This window comes from Helianthus annuus, chromosome 12 (genome assembly GCF_002127325.2).
Source record: "Helianthus annuus cultivar XRQ/B chromosome 12, HanXRQr2.0-SUNRISE, whole genome shotgun sequence".
Lineage (NCBI taxonomy): Eukaryota > Viridiplantae > Streptophyta > Magnoliopsida > Asterales > Asteraceae > Helianthus > Helianthus annuus.
This window is the reverse complement of record NC_035444.2, coordinates 22,605,834-22,630,720: the sequence shown is the minus strand read 5'-3', so window position 1 is coordinate 22,630,720 and position 24,887 is coordinate 22,605,834. Positions and strand designations below refer to the sequence as shown.

The window sequence follows — 24,887 nt, the reverse complement described above, 5'->3', positions numbered from 1 at the left end:
ATGGTTCAATCGGTTGAACCGGGTTATATCAGGCGGTTGAACCGCATTACTAGTTAACTCTATAAATTCCATAAAATACCAATTCATCTCAAAAAACAATCCAATCTCAACTAGGATTTATGTAACTGATCATAGTTTTATCTAATATCAACTATTTTTTATTGTAAACTATTAAGCATTTTAAGAATATTTCTATTAATTATAAACAATATTGCAATGTATGAGGCGAGTAACAGTTTCAACAACGATGAAATATTAGAATAGAAGGCACTAGGTTAATTATCGGAAATATGGAAGATCAATATTACCTTAATATCGTATTTTATTAAAATTAAGAAATCAAACCTTAAGATAATGCAAACCGGTTCAACGGTTTGAACGGGTAGAATCGGATTTACCGCCGGTACATAAGACATACCGTATTCGGTTTTGCCGGCCTTTATCGTATCGGATTCGTGTCTGATATCCGGTTTAACCGGTATAACCGACCAGTTCATACCGATATTTAAAACATTGGTTAAAAATGCCAATGTATTTTATTTCCACTCATGAACACTTTTAGTGCTTTTTGTAAACGAGTAAATCAAGTCATAGTTTGTCTAAGTTTAAGTTTTACTAGTTTAACTTATAATAAGCTGAGCTAGAATACGGCTTGTTTCGATCTCGACTTGTAAGTAAATTCTCAAGTTTAAGCTAAGAGCTAGCATCATTTATTGTTTATTAACTATTTAATTATTTTACTACATGTAAGGGTAATACTAAAAAAAATATATCTAAAGTCCTGAGATGTTGGTCTAGTGGTTAAAAGGTCTGCCCTCTCTAGTGGAGACACAGATTCAATTCCGATTGGGCCATTTCGAGGGATATCTGGGTGAAGGGACGAATCAGGGCTTTAATGCCGGGTTCGAACCTGACGGGGGATGAGGGTTTACGGATTCCATTCGGTTCCCGCGCATCAGGGGGCACAGTCTCATGGCGGTCGAGGAGTCAGCCTTGGACATAGCCCCGAGCAGGGTGAATTTACACGTGAGATTCTTTGCCATTAAAAAAAAAATATATATCTAAAAGGTGTAGGAAGATATCAGAAAACGCCACGTATTCAAGGTAATTACGCGAGCAATAAAATACGTGTTGATTCTCGATTGAAAAAACAGGTGATTATATTTATATAGATAACAGACTTGTTTAGGCTCGTGAACATAGCCAAAATTAGCATATGAAGTTAGGGCTCAAGTTCATTTATTAAATGAACTTCAGTTTACATCCAAGCTTATTTCGAGCTTTTAGCTTGCCGATCTCAAGTAATTCAGCCACCCTTAACCTTTACCTATTACTAAAAGAGGAAACTATGAAAATAATAAACTTTTAATTGTGAATTTATACTTAGAAATACAATTTATTTTTGGGTTTAATTCGAATAAGTTAAAATCTGTAGGGTTTGGTTTTTATTTTTGGGTCATTTCAGCAGCCTAACAACAAGAGATATATATAGTTTGTGTGCTTAGTAGTATGAGCTTCGACAATAGTGACAAATAAATAAAACTGAATAATAAATTGCATAAAACCATAGAAATTATTTAAACAAACAAAACACGTTCTCTTCCAATTTTCCAAACAAAGTTTATTATTAATACACAAAATTATCAATTAAATAAAAGGACTAACTTACACGTATTAGACTTGATCTTCCCTCTAATTAGGTAATACAAGAGGGTCAATCATCCAGATGTCACTTGCGTATTGGTGTATAGTCCGGTCACTACTGAACTTGTGTGACCCAGCAGTGTTCAAGATCGACATCTTTGTCCATTTCTGTCACAGTTAAAACTTATAGAATGTTGTTATCGAAGGGGAGAAAATTAATGACATGACACGAACATATATTTCATGCATTTGGGTTTAGTCTAAATGGGTTCAGGTCGAACACGTTTAGCTAAACAGATTGGGTCCGGGTTGACTGACTTGGTAGGTTCATGGACATCAACTTAATAATACAGTTGGGCACTTTACGCCAAAATTTAAAAAGAAATAGAAAAAACGACATCAACTTTTATAATTTAACTAGTTTCATATACTTTTGTGTAAATGTGTAATTTTAGAGTATTAATATACAAAAATTAAATATGTCAGGTTAAACGGGTTGTGTTTGTATCAACCCATGATTATTTGTGTTGTGTTCGGGTTCATGTGTCTTAGGTTTCTGTTGTGTTTGGGTTTGACGAGTCAACCCACTAACACGACCCGTTTAGCATCCCTAACTTGGCGTTATATATTTTATTTGTATTATCGAAAATGGTTGTAAAATTTCCGCTCACAGGGTTAATTACGCACCTTTTGATCTCTATACGCCTCATCAACTTTCTCTTGACACTCTATATAAGCTGGAAAATCTTTCCCAACAAGAAAATAATCAGCCCGACCATAGCCTTCATTACCTTCTAACGATCCCATGAGTTCATCATAATTGTACGGGCCAAAAACGCCACTTCTAACATATTTCTTCACCTCCTCAAACCGCGGATCAGGAACAAACTGCAATGATGCCAAGTGCGATGTCTCACTATAACAATAATATGACCGTCTAAACAAAATGTGGAGAAAATGTGTTTTGGGTCTACCCGTTAGTCCCAAACCAAAAACGGGCTCACCTTGCCCTCGGATCTCTCCTTTCGAAGCCCGGAAATTTCATGAGCTTTAGCACCAAAGAGGAAAAAGTTTTCTTCTCCAACCTCCTCTCTTATTTCAACATTGGCACCATCTAGCGTTCCGATTTGAATGCACCCGTTCATCGCAAACTTCATGTTGCTGGTCCCACTTGCCTCCATGCCAGCAGTGCTGAGAATAAAAAAAGGATGATATTATTACATTCATCCAAAGTAAAACCAGACAGTAAAAAAGAAAAAAAAATAAAAACAAAAAAGAAAAGAAGAAAAACGGATGATAAATCATAACCGGCATGCCTGATGTGTTGGGACAGATCACTTCCAGGAATCAGAACTTCTGCTACTGTAACATTGTAATCTGGAACAAAAACAACCTACGACAAAAGAAATGCAGCTGATGACATGGCAGTTTCTGTTATATAGTTAGTTTTTTTGTTTAACCATGACAAACTGGAAAACTCACGGCCCCACCAATGCCCCGCTAACCAATGAGGCCATAACAAACACTAGAAAAGAAAAGGAATATTGGATTTTAATAATCCCAACTATTGGCCGTTGGCCGCCAACAGTCCCAACTTCAAAAATAACTACTGTCAATCCCAACTATTGACATATTGGCCATCAATGGACCCTGACTAATAAAACCCTAACGCCGTTAGTCTCCGGTCAACGGAAACCGTTTTTGTCCAGAAAAAGGTTTCTAAAGGTCCTGTCTAAAGTTACAAAGAGGTTTGGGACGAAAATGTTGTGTTATCCGGCCAAAAAGTTGAGTTTTTCGGCCAAAAAAACAAATTTTCGGCGAAAAAAGAGTTTTCGGCGACTTCAATAACTGGGGATTTTACTAGAAAAAGGTTCCTAAAGGTGCGTAATAAGGTTTAAAAGAGGTTTGGGACGAAAATATTGAGTTTTCCGGCCAAAAACGTTTTTCCGGCGACCGGAGACTAACGGCGTTAGGGTTCTGTTAGTCAGGGTCCATTGGAGGCCAATATGTTAATAGTTAGGACTGCCAGTGGTTATTTTTAAAGTTGGGACTGTTGGCGGCCAACGACGAATAATTGGGATTTTTAAAATCCAATATTCCAAACAAAAAAATGATTTTTTAGGTTATTTGGTTCGGTTTTCTGCTCACCCCTACTTCAAAGCGAACCAGTGACCTCTTGAAGGTTAGTTATATAGTTAGTTGACCTTAACTAACTTTTACCGTTGTACATAAAGTTGAGATCATATACTGTATTTTCGTTACATACAGAATAAGGAGAAAAGTGAAAGTCAGTGAAAATGTACCTTGAGAAGATCACCGATATCAGGATCATTGTTAACGGTAGCAGCGACATCAGTTATGAATTTCACTATCCTCTTAGCTTGGATGTATGTAGCAAACGCTTTCCCGCCAAATATACACACCCGAGGAACAAATTTAGCTTTTCTTTCATCAGCATTCATTTCCTTCATCTTTTTGTACCGATAAACAATTCCCAAAATGTTCAATAGTTGTCTCTTATATTCGTGAATTCGCTTCACCTGCATAACAACAACTCAAATTTAGCATACCGTAAATCAATGATCGATCGGAGTTTGATAGAATAAAAATTACCTGCACATCAAACATTGCATCAGGGCTAACAAGATATCCGGTTTTTTCTTTCAGGAACGAAACAATTTTCTCTTTGTTGATCCTTTTGGCTTTCCTCCATTCAGATTGGAGTTCTTCATTATCAGCAAACTGCAACATATATAACAATAAAAATGTAAATATGTTACGATTTCAAAACTTTTTTGCAGAAAAATAAAAGAGTAAAATGTCATTTTTGTCCCTGAGGTTTGGCCATCGCCCCGCTTGCGGTGTGCACATATAATGTATATATGTGTGGGCGCTCGGGGGGCAAAAGTGAAATGGTACTAACTATAACATTATTTTGCTAATTTCGTGAAAATAACGTTACAAGCGGCGGATGGTTAATCATGCATCATGTGGTGACGTTCATAGCTGAAAGACACGGGGTACATGCACCAATCAGTCTCTGTCCCGATTGTTTGAGTGTTATGTGTCTTAGGTCCAAGGCTTGATACAAAACTACAATCGAGCCGGGGGTCTCACTGGAAGCAGCCTCTCTATTCCTACGGGGTAGAGGTAAGGCTATCTACATCTACCCTCCTCAGACCCTACCTTAGCTTTGCTATTGGTGGGATTTACTGAGTATGATGATGATGATGTCCCTGAGGTTTGGCCAGTTTTGCGACTTTCGTCCGAAGGTTTGTTTTTCTGCATCTGGATCCAAAAGGTTTGAAATCTTGCCATTTTCATCTGGCTTGTTAACTCAATCCATTTTTCTCATGGGTATTTCCGTCTTTTTTGCTAACTAAAGGGCAATTCGGTCTTTTTAATTTTATGTAAATAGATCGAATACCCCTGAAAAGACTGAATTACCCTTTAAGTTAACAAAAAAGATGAAAGTACCGCTGACTTAACGAGCCGGATGAAAATGGCAAGATTTCAAACATTTAGGATCCAGATGCGGAAAAACAAACCTTTGGACGAAAGTCGCAAAACTGGCTAAACCTCAAGAACGAAAATGGCATTTTACTCAAAATAAAATATTCAAACCCACCTTTCTAAGTTGATCTATCTTTTCAGTGTTGAGCACCCAATCATCTGTTCCGGTCCACTTGGTTATAATTTTACTTAATTCCGGATTGCAAAAACTGATCCATCGTCTCGGTGTCACCCCGTTTGTCTTATTCTGAAACTTCTTAGGCCATAACTACATAAATTAAAACAGATTTTTTTTTTCTGTTAGAAAACTAAAAACAATGTGAATGGTTACTGGTAAATTCAGTTACTAATCAAAATTACCTTATAAAAGTCATTAAAAACTTCATTCTTCACTATTTCACTGTGAATTTCCGCCACCCCATTGACAGCATGTCCGCCAACAACACAAAGATTAGCCATGCGGACCATCTTTGCCGAATTTGGGTCCGGGTCAAACGACACTTTTTTAATAACTGCATCCTTTTTCACCTTCACGTCGAGCGCATCATTTTCACTTGTCGGTTCAGTTACTTCCTCTGATTTTTCTTCTTCTTCGACTGAATCAGCGATCGCGATTTCATCCGGTTGAACAAGTAGTTCTAAGACGGATGCGGGTAGTTCCACATTTTCCAAAACTCTCATCTGGTTCAGTTTTTCTTTCAGCAACTCAAGGTCCTTGATACCGTACTCATCAATGATAGTATCAATCAGCTGCATATAATATCAGCAATTAGTCACACTAGTAATTAGACCGGCGCGCGTTGCGGCGCGCAGTTATTTCCTGGGGGCGCGAACGAGGGGTTCAGCCAAAGTTTCAAGGGGTGCGATCAGGTTTTTTCCTATAAAATACACTAATTTTTTTAAGGGGGGCACCCGCCCATCCAAGCTTGTACTTGGGTCCACCCCTGGCGACGCGGATACATTGGAAACATCAAACAAATTAGTCCAAGCGTTATGTGATGCGTACACCATATGAAAACGTGCGTTCTGACGTAACAAATTTAACCCAATAGCATTGCGGTTGAATCAAAATGTAAAGTAATTGAATTTTTTATACAGTACAAATATAACATATTTATATGTGACCTGACTCATACATAGGAAACGTACAAAAAAAGAGCATAAAACGTGTATAAAGGGAAAACTGACACGTGTAATCAAAAGACATATTCATAACAAGGGTTGAAATTTTACCCCTAGTGCGTTGCGTCAGGGTAGAAACGTAGGGTAACTCGAATAGTATAAGGGTTAAAATTGCAATTTTCAATCATCTTAATATTCAAAAAAAAAAAAAATGTTAGAAAATACCTCACTATCAATCATCTTAATTATCTCAATATGCCGAGGAAGTAGTTCCTGTAAAAGATTCAAACTCCATTTCTCTAGAGCCTCGGGTAGAACAGTGTGATTGGTGTATGCTACCGTTCTGCCACAAGTTCAACATAATTTAGATACAACTGTTTCATGTTAAGCAACTGAAAGTATATCGATTCGCAAAAGGTCGATACTAGAGTGCAGTTGATGGTACACCTTTGAGTGATTCCCCATGCTTCTTTCCAGCTCAAACCCTTAACATCCATCAATATTCTCAACAATTCCGGTATGCAAAGTGTCGGGTGAGTATCATTCATCTGTACCGCAACTTTTTTAGGAAATTCGTTCCAGTTTGGTGCATCTCCGGATCTCCTTTCGAACCTTGAAATTATATCTTGAAGTGAAGCAGAGCATAATGTATATTGTTGCTTTAATCTAAGAGTCTTCCCCTCGTGTGACTCGTCTCCAGGGTACAAAATGTAGCAAATCTGGTCGAAAATGACAACATTCGTGTTCGTTTATGTTAGTTTGTTTAAAACCTAAACAAACAATTAATGAGCGTAAACGAATATAAACAAACAAACTTAAACGAACATAATTTAACAAACAATAAACCACATAAATGAACAATAAGAAAGTTTTTTTTTTTTTTTTTTTTTTTTATAAATTAGTGATAAATTACGTTAAGTTCCAATGGAAGACCCATTTTTTTACTAGAAAGCCTAATTACCAATTAGTTATATTTATAAAAGTAGTTAGAAGCCCAATTTATGTTTATATTTATATAAATATAACTACTTATGTATTTATTAAAATTTAAAAAACATAATCGAAATCAACATAAACAAATATAAATGAATGAACAAAACGTGTGTTGATGTTCGTTCGTTTATTAAGTTAACGAACTTCCCACCGAACAAGTTCTTGAACAATTCATGAACGTTTGGTTCGTTTACAAGCCTAGTTTTAGATTATAAAATATGAAAGAAAGTTATAAAACACAAGTGAATAATCAGCAAAACAACAAACCTTTTCTGCTCTTTTTAGAGCTTCATATGCTTTGGCATGATCTCCAGAATTAAAAGCTTTTAAATCGAAATATTCCGGTCCAACCATCGTTGACCATAGTCTAAGGTTGATCGTCGTTTTGGTCTTATATCCAGGTATCGGAACATCATAGGCAACAGCCGAGATATTTTCTCCACCGACCCATTGCTTACGTCCATCTGGACCTGTAACAACTTCACCGTAAAACTTTATCGGGTAAGCAACATCCTTTCTTGGTATCTCCCATGGATTACCCATCTGCAAAGTGTAGTAAATTAAATTTACCAGAATGAAACCGAAAGATATTGGAACTTGGAAGGTGAAAAAGACTATTTTTTTATCTAGTAACTGAAATGAAGATGAATGTGTATATAAACCTCTAGCCAACTTTCGGCAACTTCTTCTTGACCATCCTTTGTAATGAGTTGTTTAAAAAGACCATACTTGTAACGAAGCCCGTAACCCCATGCAGGGTAGTTTAGTGTTGCCAGTGAGTCCAAAAAGCAGGAGGCGAGTCGGCCCAAACCACCGTTTCCAAGTGCTGCATCTTGCTCCTGTCGACTACCAGTTTACTAAAAATACTAGAAAATATAAATCATGTATTTAATAGGGCATGTAATATGCATATTTTCAAGCGGCTTTAAAACAAAAACCAAAAAGTGCCGAGCGGTTTTAAAACAAAAAAATATAAGTTTTTGTTAAAATAAACAATTAAACTTTTTAACGTAACATGTGTAACATCATATGTTACATTGGATGCAACGTATGTTACGTAGGTGTTACAAGCATTTTTGCACTAAAACAACGCATATGTTACCAGTGGCGAAGCTTGAGAATTTCCACCGGGGGGGTCGGAAGTAACCGGACCTAAAAGTATATACCTAAAAAAGTTATTTTTTTATAAAACCGGGGGGTCGAAAACGTATATACCTAAAAAATTCTATACGAAACGTACATACATAACACTACTGAGCGAAAAGTTCGGGGTCGGGCGCCCCCTCCGGCCCCTTCATAGCTGCGCCACTGTATGTTACCGAAATGTTACGTGGGTGTTACATAGGGTTTTAAGGGTTTAGGACTTTAGTCAACTCAATAGAGTTTAAACTATATACTTCTCTGTAATTAATACGTTACGTAGGCGTTACATATGTTACATATCTCCAACTATCCGAGATCAACTCAATGAACAGTGATTACGGGCAGAACATAATTTGCTATAAAAAAGTTACACAAATCGAGCATCAACTATAATGAATTCACCTGTCTAGCAACATCCTCCAGATCATGACCAAGTTTCCTTAGAGCCTCAGCGTAAGCCCCCGATAGCTCTAAATTACCAATGGCATTTAGCAATGCTCTACCCTATGACGATTAACAAAAAAGAGCATTAGAACAAAATGTGTACTAACTATGATATGAAGTCAAATAATAACACAGTAGAAGAGTACAATGAACCTGAAGAAACTCCATTGATAAGTAATATGCCAGTTTCACGTTCATCTTTTCGTGATAATTATATGTGGTGTTCCAGTTAGTGATGAGTGTGTCTCGAACACTTTCAGCTGTAGCGTAGAATGCCTTTGGAAGCTCAAACTTTTCTGGAGAGAATAACGGTGTGAACTCTGCGTGGTATTTGATGCTTGATATAACTGACTCGGAATCAGGAACAAGGATACCGTTATCTAAAGTATCTGTTGTTTCTGCATGAAAGTTAAAAAAAAAGCTTGAGAGTCTGTAACATGATAATGTTATTGTAGTTTCACACATATAGCCATGAGATACGTGAATCTTTGGTCCTGTATCCACTTTACTCGCTTAAAACCTAGTATATATTTTCATTATACACACTAATAACAATGTGCAAACCCGGAGCACGAGGCTCCTGCATGCATGGGGCCGGCCTGTCCAGAGGGTGTCGAGCTAATTTGGCCTGGTGTACACATCCTTACCCTACAAAGGTTGCTTTCACGACTTGAACCCGTGACCTCCATGTCACATGATATCAACCTTAGCATTGCTCCAAGGCTAGCCCCTAAATACGTGAATAACAATATAGATGCAAACCTATACGCGTTATAATGTGGCTTATCACATTAGTTTGAGACATTATTGATGGAAAATAGTTCAATACATGAGTAAAAGTAGATAGGCTACACAATGGGACACGGGAACCTGTGGCTACTTTTTCTTTGTGATTATAAACTTAACCACTACAGTAAACCAGAACAATCCTATCAAATAAAAACATTTACATCTTTATATCAGTAACACTATCTTTTCAGCCTAATAACATATAGAGTTAAGTTCCTGTGAAAATAAAATAAACGTACGAATTGAAAGAAAGTCAAAAAAAGTGGCGGTGGCACTTTGGTAATTATCAGAAACTTCAAATTGCTCTAGTAATTTTGTAGAGTAATTTTGAGCTTCTGTAGAGTAATTTTGTAAAAGTTCATGTAGAGTAATTTTGGTCGTGTAGGGTAATTATCAAAACTGTAGGGTAATTATCAAAATTACACTAACCCCCCCCCCCACCCCCCACCCCCCAAAAACCTAAAACACCCCCCCAACTAAAAGCTAAAAACTAAACCATAAAGCTAAACCCCATAACTAAATGCTAACAAAATTACTCTACAAGACATTTTCCAAAATTACTCTACAGAAGTCAAAATTACTAATTTGATAATTACCCTACATTTCCCAAAATTACTCTACAGATGCTCAAAATTACTCTATAGATGCTCAAAATTACTCTACTAGAGTAATTTTGAAGTTGCTGATAATTACCAGATTGCCACCGCCACTTTTTGCTTTTTCCCCAGTAATTTGAAGTTGCTGATAATTACCAAAATGACACCGCCACTTTTTGCTTTTTCCCTCAATTCGTACGTTTCGTACGTTAATTTTGTTTTTATTTGATCCTTTACCATAACATGTAACCTTCATTACTCAAATTAGAACAAAGAAACACATTATTATGCAATTAACAAATAAAAATATATAAACAACTGTTCATTAACATTATAATTAGGCTGTCAATCATGTCAGGTTCACGGGTTGATGGGTGGAAATGTTCAAACTGAGACCGACCCATATTATCATTCATGTATATTTCACCCCTAACCCGCACACACATTAATTCGGGTCAACCAACATGACCCGTTTAACCCGTTTTTTTCAGTGAGTAGGAGAAAACAAAAATAAAATCATAAAAGTTTCTTACTTTCTAAATACTTAAACTATGGGTCAACCAGTTTTTACACGGGTTAACCCAAACACAACCCGTTTTTTAAATGGGTCGTGTTAGTCTACCCGCAACTTTTTTTTTCCCGTGTCAAGAATTATTGCTCCTACGTTATATAAACCAATTCACAAGAAACATCCACTGCAATACAAAATCTCACATAACAATCATCAAACACCTTGTTCAACCGATTGATCTGCCAATTTCTGCAGCTGTTGATTTCCGGTAACAGCTTTAGACACCAAGAAATTCCTTCTTCTACAGTGTAACTTCCTGCTCAATTTAAACTTCAACAATAAGAGGTTTTTTGAACGTTGGTTGGTGAAACTGGAATTGAAATCGGAAATGTTTGATTTTGAAATGTGGTTGGTGACGGAGAATGATGAGGCCGCCATTGTTGTTCTCTCTCTCTCTCTAGTTTCTCTCACTAAAAGTGTATGAGAGAACGAATGGAGAGTAATTGTGATCAGAGGGAAAGATATGAAATAACTGGTTGGTTTGTCGTTTTTAGCTGTGATCGCCGTCAGTTGACGGAGCACGTTGTTAACGAGCGATATTTTTTCCCTTTCTTTTGTTTTTATTTTCCGTCAGGCCCCCCTCCAGATTCTTATTTTTTACCGTTAATTATAATAATATGTTATATCGAGGTTAGAATCTCATGTATTATACGAATTGAATAAAGAAAATTCACAAATTGCTTCACGAGTTCTTTTACTTCATTTGATAAATGTTTTTGAAGTCGATTAACATGTCTTCCTATGTATCAGCTTCCAAATTTAGTTATCAAATATTAGCGCCAGTGATCGAAAGTGGTACATAAAAACACATATGAACTGTTGTCATAATATCGTCATAGGAATCTTGCACACAAACATTTAGAGCAATTTGAGTGTCGCTTGAAGTGAGAGAGATATGGGGGGGGGGAGGTATTATCGAATTGATTGCAATGTGGTAAAACTGAAGGATTAACATCCTACCCTTTTTAAAAGTTTGATTTTTTTCTACTGTTTCCACAAACGTTATGAATCTGTCGTTAAAATTTGTATCAAGTGACATTATATCCTTATTATTTTGCACTTAACACTAGGGGTGTACATGGGTCGGTTTGGTTCAGTTTTTACTATTAACCATAACCATAACCATAACCGCTAGTTCGATTATGGAGTTTTGGTAACCATAACCATAACCGAACTTTGGTTACGGTTAATCGGTTATGAAGTCGGTTATGGTTCGGTTATGGTTAATTTCGGTTAAGTAACCAAGCAAGGTTTGAAATAAATAGGGTTGTGCACGATTTGAACTTCGCTTGAGACTATTTTATAAGATAACGGAGACTAAACTTTTTGGTTAAACTACCGGTTTAGGGTTCTTTTTAATAAGGTAATTATCAAACAAAAACAATTATAGCGATAATACCTTAGTTCTTTATCAAAAATAAATGGCATCTACATCAAGATTATTTTGTCACTAACATACTTTTATCTTAGTAAAAACCCTCTATATGGTTTTGTAAAACACAAATCCATTAAATAAAGTTAACATCACAAGTTCGGTTCGGTTTCAGTTATATCGGTTAGCCAAAGCTTCATAACCATAACCATAACCGATTGGGTGGTTATACAAAGTTTCATAACCATAACCATTGGTTATCGGTTATTAGTGGTTCGGTTATGTCGGTTATGGTTCGATTATCGGTTATGGTGGTTAATTTGCTCACCCCTACTTAACACTACATCCTGTATATATAAATCCAATTATTTGAATGTAAAACATTTCAAATGTAACCGGTATGATTTAAATATTTTTTCATAAATTACTTGACATTATATTATATTATAATATTTTGTAAATCATATTTACACTAGGTTGTTGCCATATGCCGCGCGTTGCGGCGGCTACGCTTTAGTTATTTAGAGCTGGTGGCACGTTAACTATATGAAAACGAAAACGTGTGTTTCAACGTATCCGATCTCCTAATCAATACACCATTCTTACCTTTACATCAAGACTTAACGGACTCAAAACGTACAATAACTCGAATTTATATCGTCGAATGAAAACATAATATATTTGACCCGACCTGTTACCGAACAAATTTCACATCAAAACGTAGACCAACAGAAAATGTACGCAAACATAAGCATGAAAATGTAGTATATTTGACCATACTCGTTTTTGAAAAAGAAATGCCGAAACGTTAATTTATACTGGGGCGTACCATAAAATGTCAAAATGTAGATCAATCGAAAACGTAGATGAAAATAAGTATGAAAACACATTGTATTTGACCTGACTTGTTTCTGAAAAAATTATGTAGAAACATAAATTTATACCGACACGTATATAAAAATAATCACGTAAGAAAATAATAATTTTCTTTTAAGCTAAAGAATGAAAATACGGTAGGCAAATTTGAAAAGTTAGAACTCAATAGGGGTGGAAATGACATCTTATAAAGCTTATAGAAAGTGTAGGGAGTGTAAATGTCAAATTCGAAACATTAGAGACTTTTTTTGTCCCACCCTTTGCGACGGTTATTTCGAAGACTGAAAAAGTTAACATTCGAGTTTTCGGACCCGCACATTACAGCGAAGACGTGAACAGTTGGAAAAAAGCAATATTGAAACATAAAAAATATAAGAAAAGAAAAACGTTGTCTTGAACCTGCATTTCCCTTATCAAAGTCAACAACTCTAACCAACTTGACCACACCACAACTTGGATTACTAAAGTGGAAGGACACGTATTGAAAAGAATGAAGAAAAGACTTAAAAAATAGTAAATTCCCACCGACCATACATTTTAAGTTTATATTTACCCTGACGGTGTGTTGCAGCCGCTAACATGTTAAACTACCTAGGCTAAATGACTTTGAAATGTTTTGAATATAAAGAACAAAAGAAAACAGACAGACCGGATTTATGAACCGCATAACGTTATGATTAATTTAGAAAATAATTAATTAAAAATATGAAATATATTAAAACAAAATAATATATTTATTATAAAATCATGTAAAAGTAGAAATTAAAAAACTTTAGTAACTTGTTAGTCAATGCTTATGGAGTCTCAGATGTCTTTCTTTTTACCCATTGTGGATCTAAATTCTAATCAAGTGTTGAAAGAATAGTTTGTTAGTTCCAGGTTTATATTCAGAATTTAGTTTAGTTTTATATTTGTTATAAGTTTTAATACTTTGTTTCTGTTTGAGGTTTTGGGATTTACAAATGGTCTAGTCTTTTTACACATTGTAGGGTGAGTTGTATGCTGATGGGCTGCTGAATGGGCTTAGGTTAGGGCATCGATATATCTGTGAGAGCTGCTCATTTGGAAGGTTCTAGGAAAGAGAAAAAGTTGTTCATGGACTTGCTTTTTGAAAATACCAAGTGACCTAACATCTAAAACCCCTCAAATCGACTAAAACCAAACAACAAATCACATCAATTCCAGATCAATAACCCACAACTACAAACCTGTGAGTCTAGGTCACCAGAATATCATACTGAAGATGACTCATACTTTAATAGATTATGCACATACCAACGATTTCCGGTCTACCGTGTTCCTTCCGGATTAGCGGCCGAGATTCGAAACCAATCGTCGTCATTGGATTTGTTCATTGAAACTTACGCGATCAACGCTTTTGGTCATCCTTGAGGCGCTGCGTTCACACAACACAGTCGCGAGGGCAGACTTTGACCGTTAGCGGAGGGTATGGGCGCTCACTTGGTGGTTGGATCCCAGCCCTGCATGGTGGTGGTTGTGTTGGTTGTATGATCGGAGTCTAACCCAGAGAAAAAAGACGACAGGTGTTTTGGAGGATTGTCAAGAAGGTGAAAAGTATCGAACACTGATAGTAAGTATTAAACAGGGGCAAATATGTAATTTGTCGGTGCACTGTTGCACCGACCTTTGATTTTAAGAGTTTATAAATTTGGAAAAGGATATTGGCCAATGGCCTTTTGTGGGGACAAATGAAAAGTGGAGAGGCTACACGAGTGGGCCGAACCAAAGAAGATATTTATATAACCTAAACCTACCATTCGTTGGTATTCGTCTTTTAGAAACATGTACCCCACCCCCACCTCACCCAACCTAACTTCACTTGGCCACATTATACACTCCATGTCCTGGTTTCATCCAAATCTACCCGGTCAGGATGGAAATAACTCAAAACTCGAAAAAAAACCTGAAACCCGTTCCGACCTGAACCCAAACAACCTTTTTTTTTACTCGCCTGTTTCGACCCGGACCCGTTTTAACCCATGACCCGAACCAAAACAACCCAACCCGACTCGTTTGCCAAGTATACTCGAGCCATTTCCGACCCAGACCTGTTTCGACCCGGAAGAAAACCGATCCTCAAAATAAGACCCGAACCCGTTTTAACCGGTTACCCCACCCGACCCTACCCAACCGTTTTGCGATAATTCTTGTTGTACAGGGATACACTTCTCCAGAATGGCGGGAAAACGTTAATCACGGTCGTCACAACACAGGCACAAAACCCTATATTCTCTGAACTGTACTCTCAACTCCATTATATGTTCTTAGCCTTTAATTATTGCATCATATTCTTCCATAAAAACCCTAGGTCCATACGATTCAATTTCTACGCAATGTCATCGTCTTCTTCACCGCAGATCGTCGCAGAGTACGCAAAATCAGGCAAATCGTCATGCAAGAAATGCTCCGAGAAGATCGATTCCAAGTCTCTGAGGTTAGGGTTGAAGATTCGGGACCCGAGGGGATTTGACAGCGTCAAATGGCATCACTTCGGTTGCTTCTCTTCTTTGGATTCCGTTTCGGTTTCTGAAACCGATATCGAAGGGTTTTCTCAACTCACGGTAGGGTTTTTTGAGTTAGATTTTGTTTGGTTAGGGTTTTGTTATTCTTTATACAATGCACTATTTAGTTTTATGTACGGGCTTGTTTGGCTAAGCTTATTAACTCAAAAGGAACTTTTTGTTAAAATGACTTATTTAGTTATGATTTTTTTTTTGAAAAAATATTTTTAAAAAAGTGTTTGGATTAGTGTACGGGGGTGGGAAAAGCCAATAAGTCAATAAATTGGTTTTTTTAAAAAGTGTTTGGCTTAGCTTATTCATATAAATGACTAAATGGGACATTCTTTTATAAGTTATTAAGTTGTTTTTTTTAATAAGTGTTTGGATTAGCTTTTTTGTTTCTCTTCCCTTCCTAATAAAATGTTTAAAGAAGTAAAATTTTGAAAAAAATTCACATATAAGACAATGATCATATCGCATTAAATGTTGCGTGTTTATGACCCGCAGTGGACTTAGACGAAAGCAGCCAACTGAACTATTTAAAAATTGCAGCTAGTCCATCCACACTACCTGAACCGCATATCATCCCTTTTGGATCAGGTAACTCAGATGGACCAACTGAACTTTTTAAAATGCAGGCCATGGGCTGCTAAAGCATTAGAAAATGGGTCGAATTAACTGAACTCTTTCGCTGGTATCTATGTTGATTTTTGTTGCTCTATGCTGTGTCTTGCAGCTTATATTCGCTGATGAAGGAAAACGATTTTCAGCAAAAATATTTTAACTCTTTCGGGTCGAATTAACCAAGACTAATATATTATAGGAAAATACATATGAAAATAGTTAGTTTTCTTTTTCTACTATACGTTAGTTTTAAAAAGTGTTTACGAGGTGTGTCTAATAAGCGAAAGGTGACCTAAGGCGGAAGTTCCTTTGTTTTTGTATAAGTAAGACGCAATATACACAAAAGATGATGTTGAGACGCAAAAGGCGCACAAAAAACGACTTAAAGCGCAGCTAGGCACGCACCTAGCGCACATTGCGACTTTTTGTGCATCAAAATGTTGTAAAATAGACCTTTTAGGTTGTACATGGAGATAATGGCTAGCGGGTATCCGACAACCACAACACCAACTATCAGATTTGGGCTATTCAAGAGTATGCTACTGACGAAAGTTGACTACATGGCCCCTACAAAGCAAACCAAATTAAAGTACCAGCAGGCACAAAAATCAACTACACCCTAAAAAACGGAGAATGTAAACTGCAAGATACAACATAAACAGCCAAAAAAAGGTAACGAAACAGACCTGAAGAACGGTGTGGGATCAGTGAAGGAGAAGAGAACGAAATCGACTGAACTTAGCACTTAGACAATTTAAAGTCTTTTTTAATATTCCGTCCTTGTCAGTTTGTGTAAAGATTTTAAAGAAGTAAAATGTTGAAAAAAATTCACATATGAAACAATGACTACATTGTTTATGACCCGTAGATGAGAGCGGCAAACTGAACTTGTTAAAAAGTTGAGTTGGTCCATCTACACCACCTGAGCTAGCTTGATGACACATTTCAAAACCCCCCAAATTGAAACGATCTACCAGGGAGTCATGAATGTAATATTCAAACAATCAACAAATTAAACAAACAATGGCAGAAACAGCAGCAGCCGGAACAAATCAATCAAACAAACAATCTGACCTTAGCGGAACAAGTAGCAGAGGATGTGAAAGCGATGTCTGGGAGCCGGAACTGGCGTGAAGAACTCGCTGCTGTGGAGTGATGTTGGGGCCGTGGAGAAAAGAAACAGCAGCGATATGTGTAGGGCATTATTATGTGGGGTAATTTGGTAATTTTGTTTTTAAAAAGTTATAAGCAGCTCAAAAAGTCACGAGACCCTCACTTCTTCAAACTGACTTTTTCTTCCTATACAAAAAGTCATTTTAAAAAGTCCTTATGGGTTTGCCAAGCACCTTCTCTCCTTATTAGCGTTTTGTAAAAGTCAATAAGTTATAAGGAGGTGTGGAAAAGCTTAGCCAAATACCCCCTACGAGTGTAAACGAGCTAGCTAGTACAAAAAACTTGCGGCTCTCGAAAAATCTCATTTTGTTTTCGAGCCGAGCCAACTCGTTTTGTATTCGAGGCGAGCTTGAGCCAGGGGTGCTCAGCTCATGGCTCGGCTTTGTGGCTCGTATGTATGTGTATATACATATATATATTTTTCTAGAAATGTGTGTTAATTTTTAAAATTTTTATTTTTATGTTATTAATAGTTGTAGAAAAACTTAATAACAATAAACGAGCCAACTCGATTGAGTTGGCTTGCAGTTTTTACGAGCCGAGCCCGAGCTAGACCTTTCAGCTTGAAAAAATAAATGAGCCGAGCCTAGCTTTTAGGTTCAAGCTCGAGCCTTGCTCGGCTCGATTACAATACTAGCTGCTAGTGAGCTAGATTGGCTCACTAAAAGCTTAAATCGAGCCGAGCTTAGATGATCATAAAATTAAGCTTGTGAGGGTAAATGAGCCTTTTATATAAATAGATTACTGATATATTTGTATAATAAGAATCATTATTTTTAAAATTATGATAAAAATATAAATTAACATTAACATTAACAAATGAATGATAAAAAGCTGTGTCCGAGCTTGCAAAACTATTCACTAGCTGAGTTTTGAGCTTAGAAATTGAACATCTGAATGAGCTGCTGCGCTCGGCTTGTTCACACACCTAGTTTTATGATTTATAAAACGAAATAGTATTCCAGTTTTCGTGTTTGTTTTTACTGTGATTCGAAAAGCACAAGGATGTTGTGTATTGTTTGGTTTTGATCTGATTATTGTTACCTCTGCTGTTCAGGAAAGTGATCAGGACAAGTTGAAGCAGATGGCGAGTGAAGGGGATCAGTCTTCTACAAAGGTATTTGGTTATTTAATCTGGTTGTACTGTGTCTACACATAGATGCATATGAGCTTTGAAAAACATTTGTGACTTTTGAATGTGGGAAGAACAGTGTTGAGAAGCAGAACCTTCTGGTTTCTTTTTTACGTGTGCGAATGCTGAATTTAGCTCACCATTATTTCAAACACGAGAGATTTGTAATTATTAGATTTATGTTGTCAAAAGCCCATAGCACATAGTATAAAATACCATTTTTAGGGGTTTTAGACATGTTTTAGGCTTGTTTAAAATACCATTTTAGGGGTTTTAGACATGTTTTAGGCTTGTTTAGGGCTATTTTAGGCTCTTTTTGGTTGATTTCAGGCTTATTTAGGGGTTTCAGATGATTTTTTAGCCGGAATTTGGCTAGAATTGGCCTGAATCTGCTTCTGGTTCACCTGAAAGGACATCTTTCAGGGCACAACGCTAAGGCTGCGCGCGCCTTGAGAGCGCTTTTGACAACATAGCATTTGATAGTAAGTCGTTTAAAGCTTGATTTGATGGATATGGTAAGTTGGTAACACGATGTCAAAGTTTTCCTGCTCGTGGGCATGCCCTATGTCTTGGTAACAATTTGTTGAAATAGCATCATCATTTAGGATTGTATTGACACTTTTCAACTAAAACCAAAAGAGGCCTTTTACGTTATATTTCTTTATTGATTTTCACATGACTTAGAAGCCTGTAATTAACATGTGAATCGTGTTATAGGCAATGCTGTAACTAGTGATGTTTTGCAATGTTGCATTATTATTTTTTTACTTCTTGTCTGACGAGTTAACTGTTATTGTTGAGACAGAGAGAAGGAGATGTAGAGACTGAGACAGACAAAAGGGATACAAAGAAGCTAAAGGTAGATCATGTGGTATAACCGTATAAGTCTTATTGTTTTTTTTTTTTTTTTTTTTCATTTTTAGTATCTTGATGAAACTGATGACATTCATGTGATTCTGCTTTGTGTTTATAGACTCATGAAAATGAGGAAATTGGTCAAGAAAAAAAGAATGTTACAAACGAAAAGGTATTGTGTTATGCTATAGATGTTTATTTGTAGCAATCATTTTTATTTAACTATAAGTTTTTCAGTAGAATAACTGTACTTTCGCATGGTCTTCTTCTACTTGTATCAAGATTGTTGCAGAGTATGCAAAGTCAGGAAGATCGTCATGCAAGAAATGCTCTGAGAAGATCGAATCCAAATCCTTAAGAATGGGATTGAGTAGCTGGGACTCACGCGGTTTTGAAAATACCAAATGGCATCACTTAGACTGCTTCTTTCCTGTAGATGCAGACCTGGTTTCAGCAGAATCAATCAAAGGGTTTGCAGATTTAAAGGTGAACTCATTGGGTTCTGTTCATCTTTGTAGCTATTAATTTGTTTACATTCATCACTTTTTTCTCATTAAGTCGGTACTTTCTCAGTTTTAGAACTTATTGTTGCTGTTGTTGTTATTCTTTTTTCTGTTCAAAAGTGTGAACTATTAATTATTAAAGTTTTGATTAGGAAATTCAGTACATAATTTGATCATATGTTTGAGTTGTATCTTCTTTTTTGTCGTTCAGAGCGGTGATCAAGAAAAGTTGAAGAAACTGGTGGCTGAACAGGATCAATCTTGTAAGAAGGTACTGCTTATTACAAGCTACTTATATAATTATACTGAATGCATTATTTGCGCGTCATTAGGTAGTTTCTTTGAGTTTACTCTATTATATGCTTCAGAGATGTCGAACATTGTCGCTTACTACAGAGTCTATGCAGAGCTTTCTTTGAAATTAATTTTAAAAAAACTCCGCATTTGAAGATTTGAGTGTGAAAATAACTTTTTTCTTTATGAACCATAAAACATTGGTTTTTCTCTTATTTCAAAAGAAGTTTTAACATTAAGCATTTTTTTTATATTAAATTGCTACAGAAGAAGATAACTAATGGACTGAAATAGTGATTTTTGACAAACCACATGGACGAAAACAGTAATTAACTCTTTTTTTTTTTAATTTTCATTTTTTACCTTTACAATTTATTATAGTTACTATTGAGACCCTCAACTTTTAGTTTTTTTCCTTTTACTTATTTTATGTGGTTTCTTTTTAGTTTTTTCTCAACTAATTTTTTTTTAATTTTCTCGTATGTATCGTCATAAGTAGGTTATTTGAATTACAGCCCGTCACATATATTCGCTTTTGTGGTTATAATGAGCAATACCGTAACGAACTGTACGGATAAATTTTCCGTGACTTTTGAATACTGTTGCGGCATGGTTTTTTATCTTCACATAGACTGGCCCGTCGTAACTTGTTTATTTTTATCTACGTTTGAACCCGCTGCAGAGCGCCGGTGGGAACCTCAAGTTGTTTATTTTTAACTAGTTTCATTTCTAAAATTTCATAAAGGTATAACTTCTTTTTTAACATGAGCTGTAGACTATAAGGCAACATTGTTCACACACAGATCGAATGAGTATAGACTATAACATAATTGGCGTGTTCTGGCTGGTTACAGTCGAATGAAGATGGTGAAACTGAGCTACAGGAATCGGATCAGAAGAGTGAAAAGGTATAAAGATCACCAACTGAATAAGTATAAACTTTAAAGTATTTTGACTGTTGAATTTCTCACATCTGAGCTTCAAATTTTCAAGCTTTCTACACCTTTCAAAATTCACTTTAAATTCATTTGGAAGTTGTATAGCAAGAATAATTTGTTTATTTTTAACTTGAAAACAAAAAAATCATCTTAGGCATACACTTAATTCAGACCACAATCTTTACCCGACTTTCTAGCTATTTTGTTCTTTTCAAAAAGTCTCATATAAATCGTAATGATAGCTTTAAACCTTCTACTTTTAGATATCTGGTTCACCAGACGAGGCCATTGGATCTGAGATAGCCTCCTATGCAGTTAGCGATGTCAAGGACAATTATAAGGTAAGATCACCAGTCAACGATTTATAATCAATTTTCACGACTCAACTTGTTTTTTTAATTTTATTTTTATCCTTTATTATTTTCTAAATGTCATCTTAACTAGCTTAATAGGAAAAAGAGCGAAAGTCATTCAAAGTGTTTTCTTAATGCATAAAACCTTCCAAATTATTTTCTACAAAGTATTCGGTTAATTATGAGTATTACAATTCTTGTCAACATATTTGACAAGTGTTTTGGGCCAATCCAACCCATACATGAAGACTTGCGGTTTTGACTTGATACCTATGACCGTTTCTTTTTATTAGGGTGCGACATTACAACCGAAATGGAAGGCATTCCAGACTATCATATATCTTGAACGGGTGAGTTCTTTACTTCTATTTATATGAGACTTTTTAACGTTTATAAGTCAACACCATGATATGCTTTGGCATTAATCAATCATATAATATGTAGGATGACGGCCTCCACGATTCAAAAAAAATTGCTGCCTTTGATTTCGATGGATGTCTTGCAAAAACATCAGTTCAAAGGTACTTGCAAGTATGGTAAGCCTGCAAATGAACCGAACATACACGAACAGGGCATGTTCGTGTTCGTTCATTTAACTATAACCGAACACGAACATATAATTGAACACATTTTTTTGTTCATGTTCGTCTATTAAGAAAATGGGTATGTTCGTGTTCGTTTATGTTTGTTCGTTTAATACCCAAACGAACAGTTCACGAACGTAAACAAACATAAACTAACTTAAACGGACATAATTTAATAAACGATATACAACACAAATGAACATAACTGAACAAACGTAAATGAACATAATTGACTAAACATAAACGAACATAAAGTAATTTTTTTTTTATAAATTAGTGATTAATTATGATAAATTCCAATGGAAAACACTTTACTAGAAAGCCCATATCTACAAGTAGTTAGGAAAATTCATTTTATGTTTAATATTTATATAAATATAACTACTTATGTATTTAAATTGAAACGAAAATAAACGAACAAACATAAATGAACGAACATAAACAAATGTAAATTAACGAACATAAATAGACGTTCACGAACATAAATGAACGAACAAAACGTGTGTCCATGTTCGTTCGTTTATTAGATAAACAAACATAAACCAACTTCTTGCCGAACAAGTTCACGAACAGTTCATGAACGTTCAGTTCATTTACAGACCTACTCTATGGTGTGCATATTTGGTTTATGTATAACCAACATTTCTCTATAATTACAGAGTAGGTGCAAACGCGTGGTCTCTTATGTACGCTTCAATACCAAAGAAGTTGCAGAGCTTGTATAATGATGGCTACAAACTGGTTCGCAACTTCCCTTTCTCTTTATCTTTTTATTTTTATTGACTGGGAGAACCCGTTATGTACTTAGGTGTGTGTAAACTTACCAACATCGTTGAGCAGGTTATCTTCACCAATGAATCAAATATCGAGCGCTGGAAGAACAAACGTCAGGTAGCTGTGGATTCTAAAATTGGAAGACTTTACGCTTTCATCAAGCTCGTAAATGTCCCAATTCAGGTAGGTTGTCAATCTGTTTCGACACTTTCACCGTGTATATAAGTTTTTTACTTTGATATAATTAACCCTTGAGAAACTTCTGTACAGGTTTTTATTGCTTGTGGTGTAAGTAAAGGTCAAGAGGTGGACCCTTTTCGCAAACCACAACCTGGAATGTGGCGCGTCATGGAACAACATTTTAACTCTGGAATTCCAATCGATATGGACCAGTATTGTCCTTTCCTTTCGTAACGTCATATAATACCAAAATACCGGGTCCCTCTGTATGATCACATATAATACCGTTAAGGAATAAATTTTCTTCTCAGATATTAACGAGTGGTTTGTAACATTTCTTATAAGGTCATTTTATGTTGGTGATGCTGCTGGAAGAAAAGATGATCATAGTGATGCTGACAAGAAGTTTGCAGAGGTAATTAATACACATCATGTTCGAGTTTTTTTGTATAATATTTTGTTTTTTCGGTTTTTGATTAAGTAATATGTTTATGGTTGCAGAAAATTGGATTGAAGTTTCACCTTCCTGAGGAATACTTTGATGCATGAAGAAGGAACACAAGCCTACTATTTTGTTCTTTTGATTTGCTCTGATATCTCTACTTAAGTAACCTATGATGGTTTCACACTTTCACTTCTTGGTTTAATCAAAAGCTTGCTTCTTCTCCTTGATGGTGTACTAATGGAACAATACTTCACACGCAAGTAACCGAAAGTCATTGGCAGACATTTTAAAATTTGACTATATACTGAAAAACAGAGAAGAGAATTTGTGTTATTTTTATACTACTAACCATCATTGATTTAGAGGAAGTATTAAGACTATACACGTAGTGGGGCGGTATATACCGCCGGAATCCTCCATGGCTCCCCATAGCGCCTGGCCACACCACTATGGCCGGCGCTATGGGTGAAAAATCCCTCCTCCTCGCTAAATTCATAACGGCGTTGCCCATGAAGCCCCACTCTCACACATATATATATATATATACATACATATATACAAAGCCCCATACATATATAACCCCACTACACCCACTTGTGATATAAAATCCCATAAAACCCCTCTGTTACGAGTTTCGTCATTTGTCGCGTAACACCCCACAAAGGGTTTTATGACTACACATGGCCTAATCGATATAGTTGAATAAATTTAAATTTCCATAAATATGTTAAATCGATATACTTGAATAAATTTAAATTCCATAAATATATTAAAACATATAAATTGGCAACAATTTTGGGCTTGGATTACTTGTACCCTTAGCCTTGGGTGTTTTCCAAAAAAAATGGAATATGTGGTTGTGTTTTATACACATGTCCACACATCTATGCTATGCAATTCACTTCATAAATATTCACTTATTTGTAGCAAGTTTTCTATGTTCAAGCATAAAACAGTTTTGTGATATGATCACTAGCTGAATATATACATGTTCCATCCATTTTTTTGATACGGAGAAGTTTTTTTATATTGTTGTTTTCTTTAAGGTCTTTGAAGATTTGAAATTGTTAGTTATAACTATATATATAGCAAAGTGTTTATTTTCTTTATCCAACCGCATATGCTAAAAGGTTCATACACATCCAATAGGATAAAGTTGGAATGTTTTTTTTTCCATCTTAGGAGGTCCAGAAACACTTCATGATGTTCAGCCCTTTCTGTATAATCTATGTCCGTTTCAAGTCTAGAACAAGAGATGTTAAATGGGGTGTGTTCATGGGTTGACGTGTCGAACCCAAACACACGTCATGTTGATGTATGTAAAATAATTATGTTTAATCTATATAATTTGATGCTTATTTTTTTTATCTTTTAGATGCCGATGTAAAATCCTAGATTGGTTTAAGTCATGACCTATAGTATTTTTTCTATTATAAAAGTAAACTGA

At 35.8% G+C, this 24,887-nt stretch overlaps 2 protein-coding genes across 12 annotated transcripts; one reads left to right on the top strand and one right to left on the bottom strand.

Annotated features, from left to right (window-relative positions):
* Nucleotides 1–1,533: 1,533 nt before the first annotated feature.
* On the bottom strand, nucleotides 1,534–14,662 carry LOC110894371 (alpha-1,4 glucan phosphorylase L-2 isozyme, chloroplastic/amyloplastic). 3 transcript variants are annotated; one of them, XM_035980842.1, is made up of 16 exons: nucleotides 14,339–14,662; nucleotides 10,977–11,071; nucleotides 9,013–9,257; nucleotides 8,818–8,919; nucleotides 7,935–8,111; nucleotides 7,540–7,815; nucleotides 6,727–6,998; nucleotides 6,505–6,622; nucleotides 5,518–5,907; nucleotides 5,273–5,425; nucleotides 4,258–4,386; nucleotides 3,948–4,184; nucleotides 2,961–3,037; nucleotides 2,649–2,835; nucleotides 2,332–2,532; nucleotides 1,534–1,812 (listed from the first exon to the last, which is right to left on the bottom strand). In XM_035980842.1, the coding sequence occupies exons 3-16, from the start codon at nucleotides 9,055–9,057 to the stop codon at nucleotides 1,693–1,695; spliced, it is 2,484 nt and encodes an 827-aa protein (XP_035836735.1). In that variant the 5' UTR covers nucleotides 9,058–9,257; nucleotides 10,977–11,071; nucleotides 14,339–14,662; the 3' UTR covers nucleotides 1,534–1,692. The 3 variants fall into 3 exon arrangements, with proteins under 3 accessions (XP_035836735.1, XP_021997284.1, XP_021997283.1); XM_022141592.2 differs by lacking the exon at nucleotides 10,977–11,071; XM_022141591.2 differs by lacking the exon at nucleotides 14,339–14,662 and having other exon boundaries at nucleotides 10,977–11,270.
* A 115-nt stretch (nucleotides 14,663–14,777) lies between these two features.
* On the top strand, nucleotides 14,778–23,773 carry LOC110894373 (polynucleotide 3'-phosphatase ZDP). 9 transcript variants are annotated; one of them, XM_035980843.1, is made up of 16 exons: nucleotides 14,778–15,297; nucleotides 15,393–15,645; nucleotides 18,440–18,499; nucleotides 19,320–19,385; nucleotides 19,488–19,541; nucleotides 19,652–19,855; nucleotides 20,084–20,143; nucleotides 21,021–21,074; nucleotides 21,368–21,445; nucleotides 21,751–21,807; nucleotides 21,902–21,978; nucleotides 22,701–22,782; nucleotides 22,882–22,998; nucleotides 23,086–23,207; nucleotides 23,341–23,410; nucleotides 23,497–23,661. In XM_035980843.1, exons 2-16 carry the CDS (start codon nucleotides 15,418–15,420, stop codon nucleotides 23,542–23,544), a joined length of 1,377 nt encoding a protein of 458 aa, XP_035836736.1. In that variant the 5' UTR covers nucleotides 14,778–15,297; nucleotides 15,393–15,417; the 3' UTR covers nucleotides 23,545–23,661. The 9 variants fall into 9 exon arrangements, with proteins under 9 accessions (XP_035836736.1, XP_021997285.1, XP_021997286.1 ...); XM_035980844.1 differs by lacking the exon at nucleotides 14,778–15,297 and adding an exon at nucleotides 17,240–17,403 and having other exon boundaries at nucleotides 15,631–15,645; XM_022141593.2 differs by having other exon boundaries at nucleotides 14,778–15,645; nucleotides 23,497–23,773.
* Nucleotides 23,774–24,887: the final 1,114 nt, after the last annotated feature.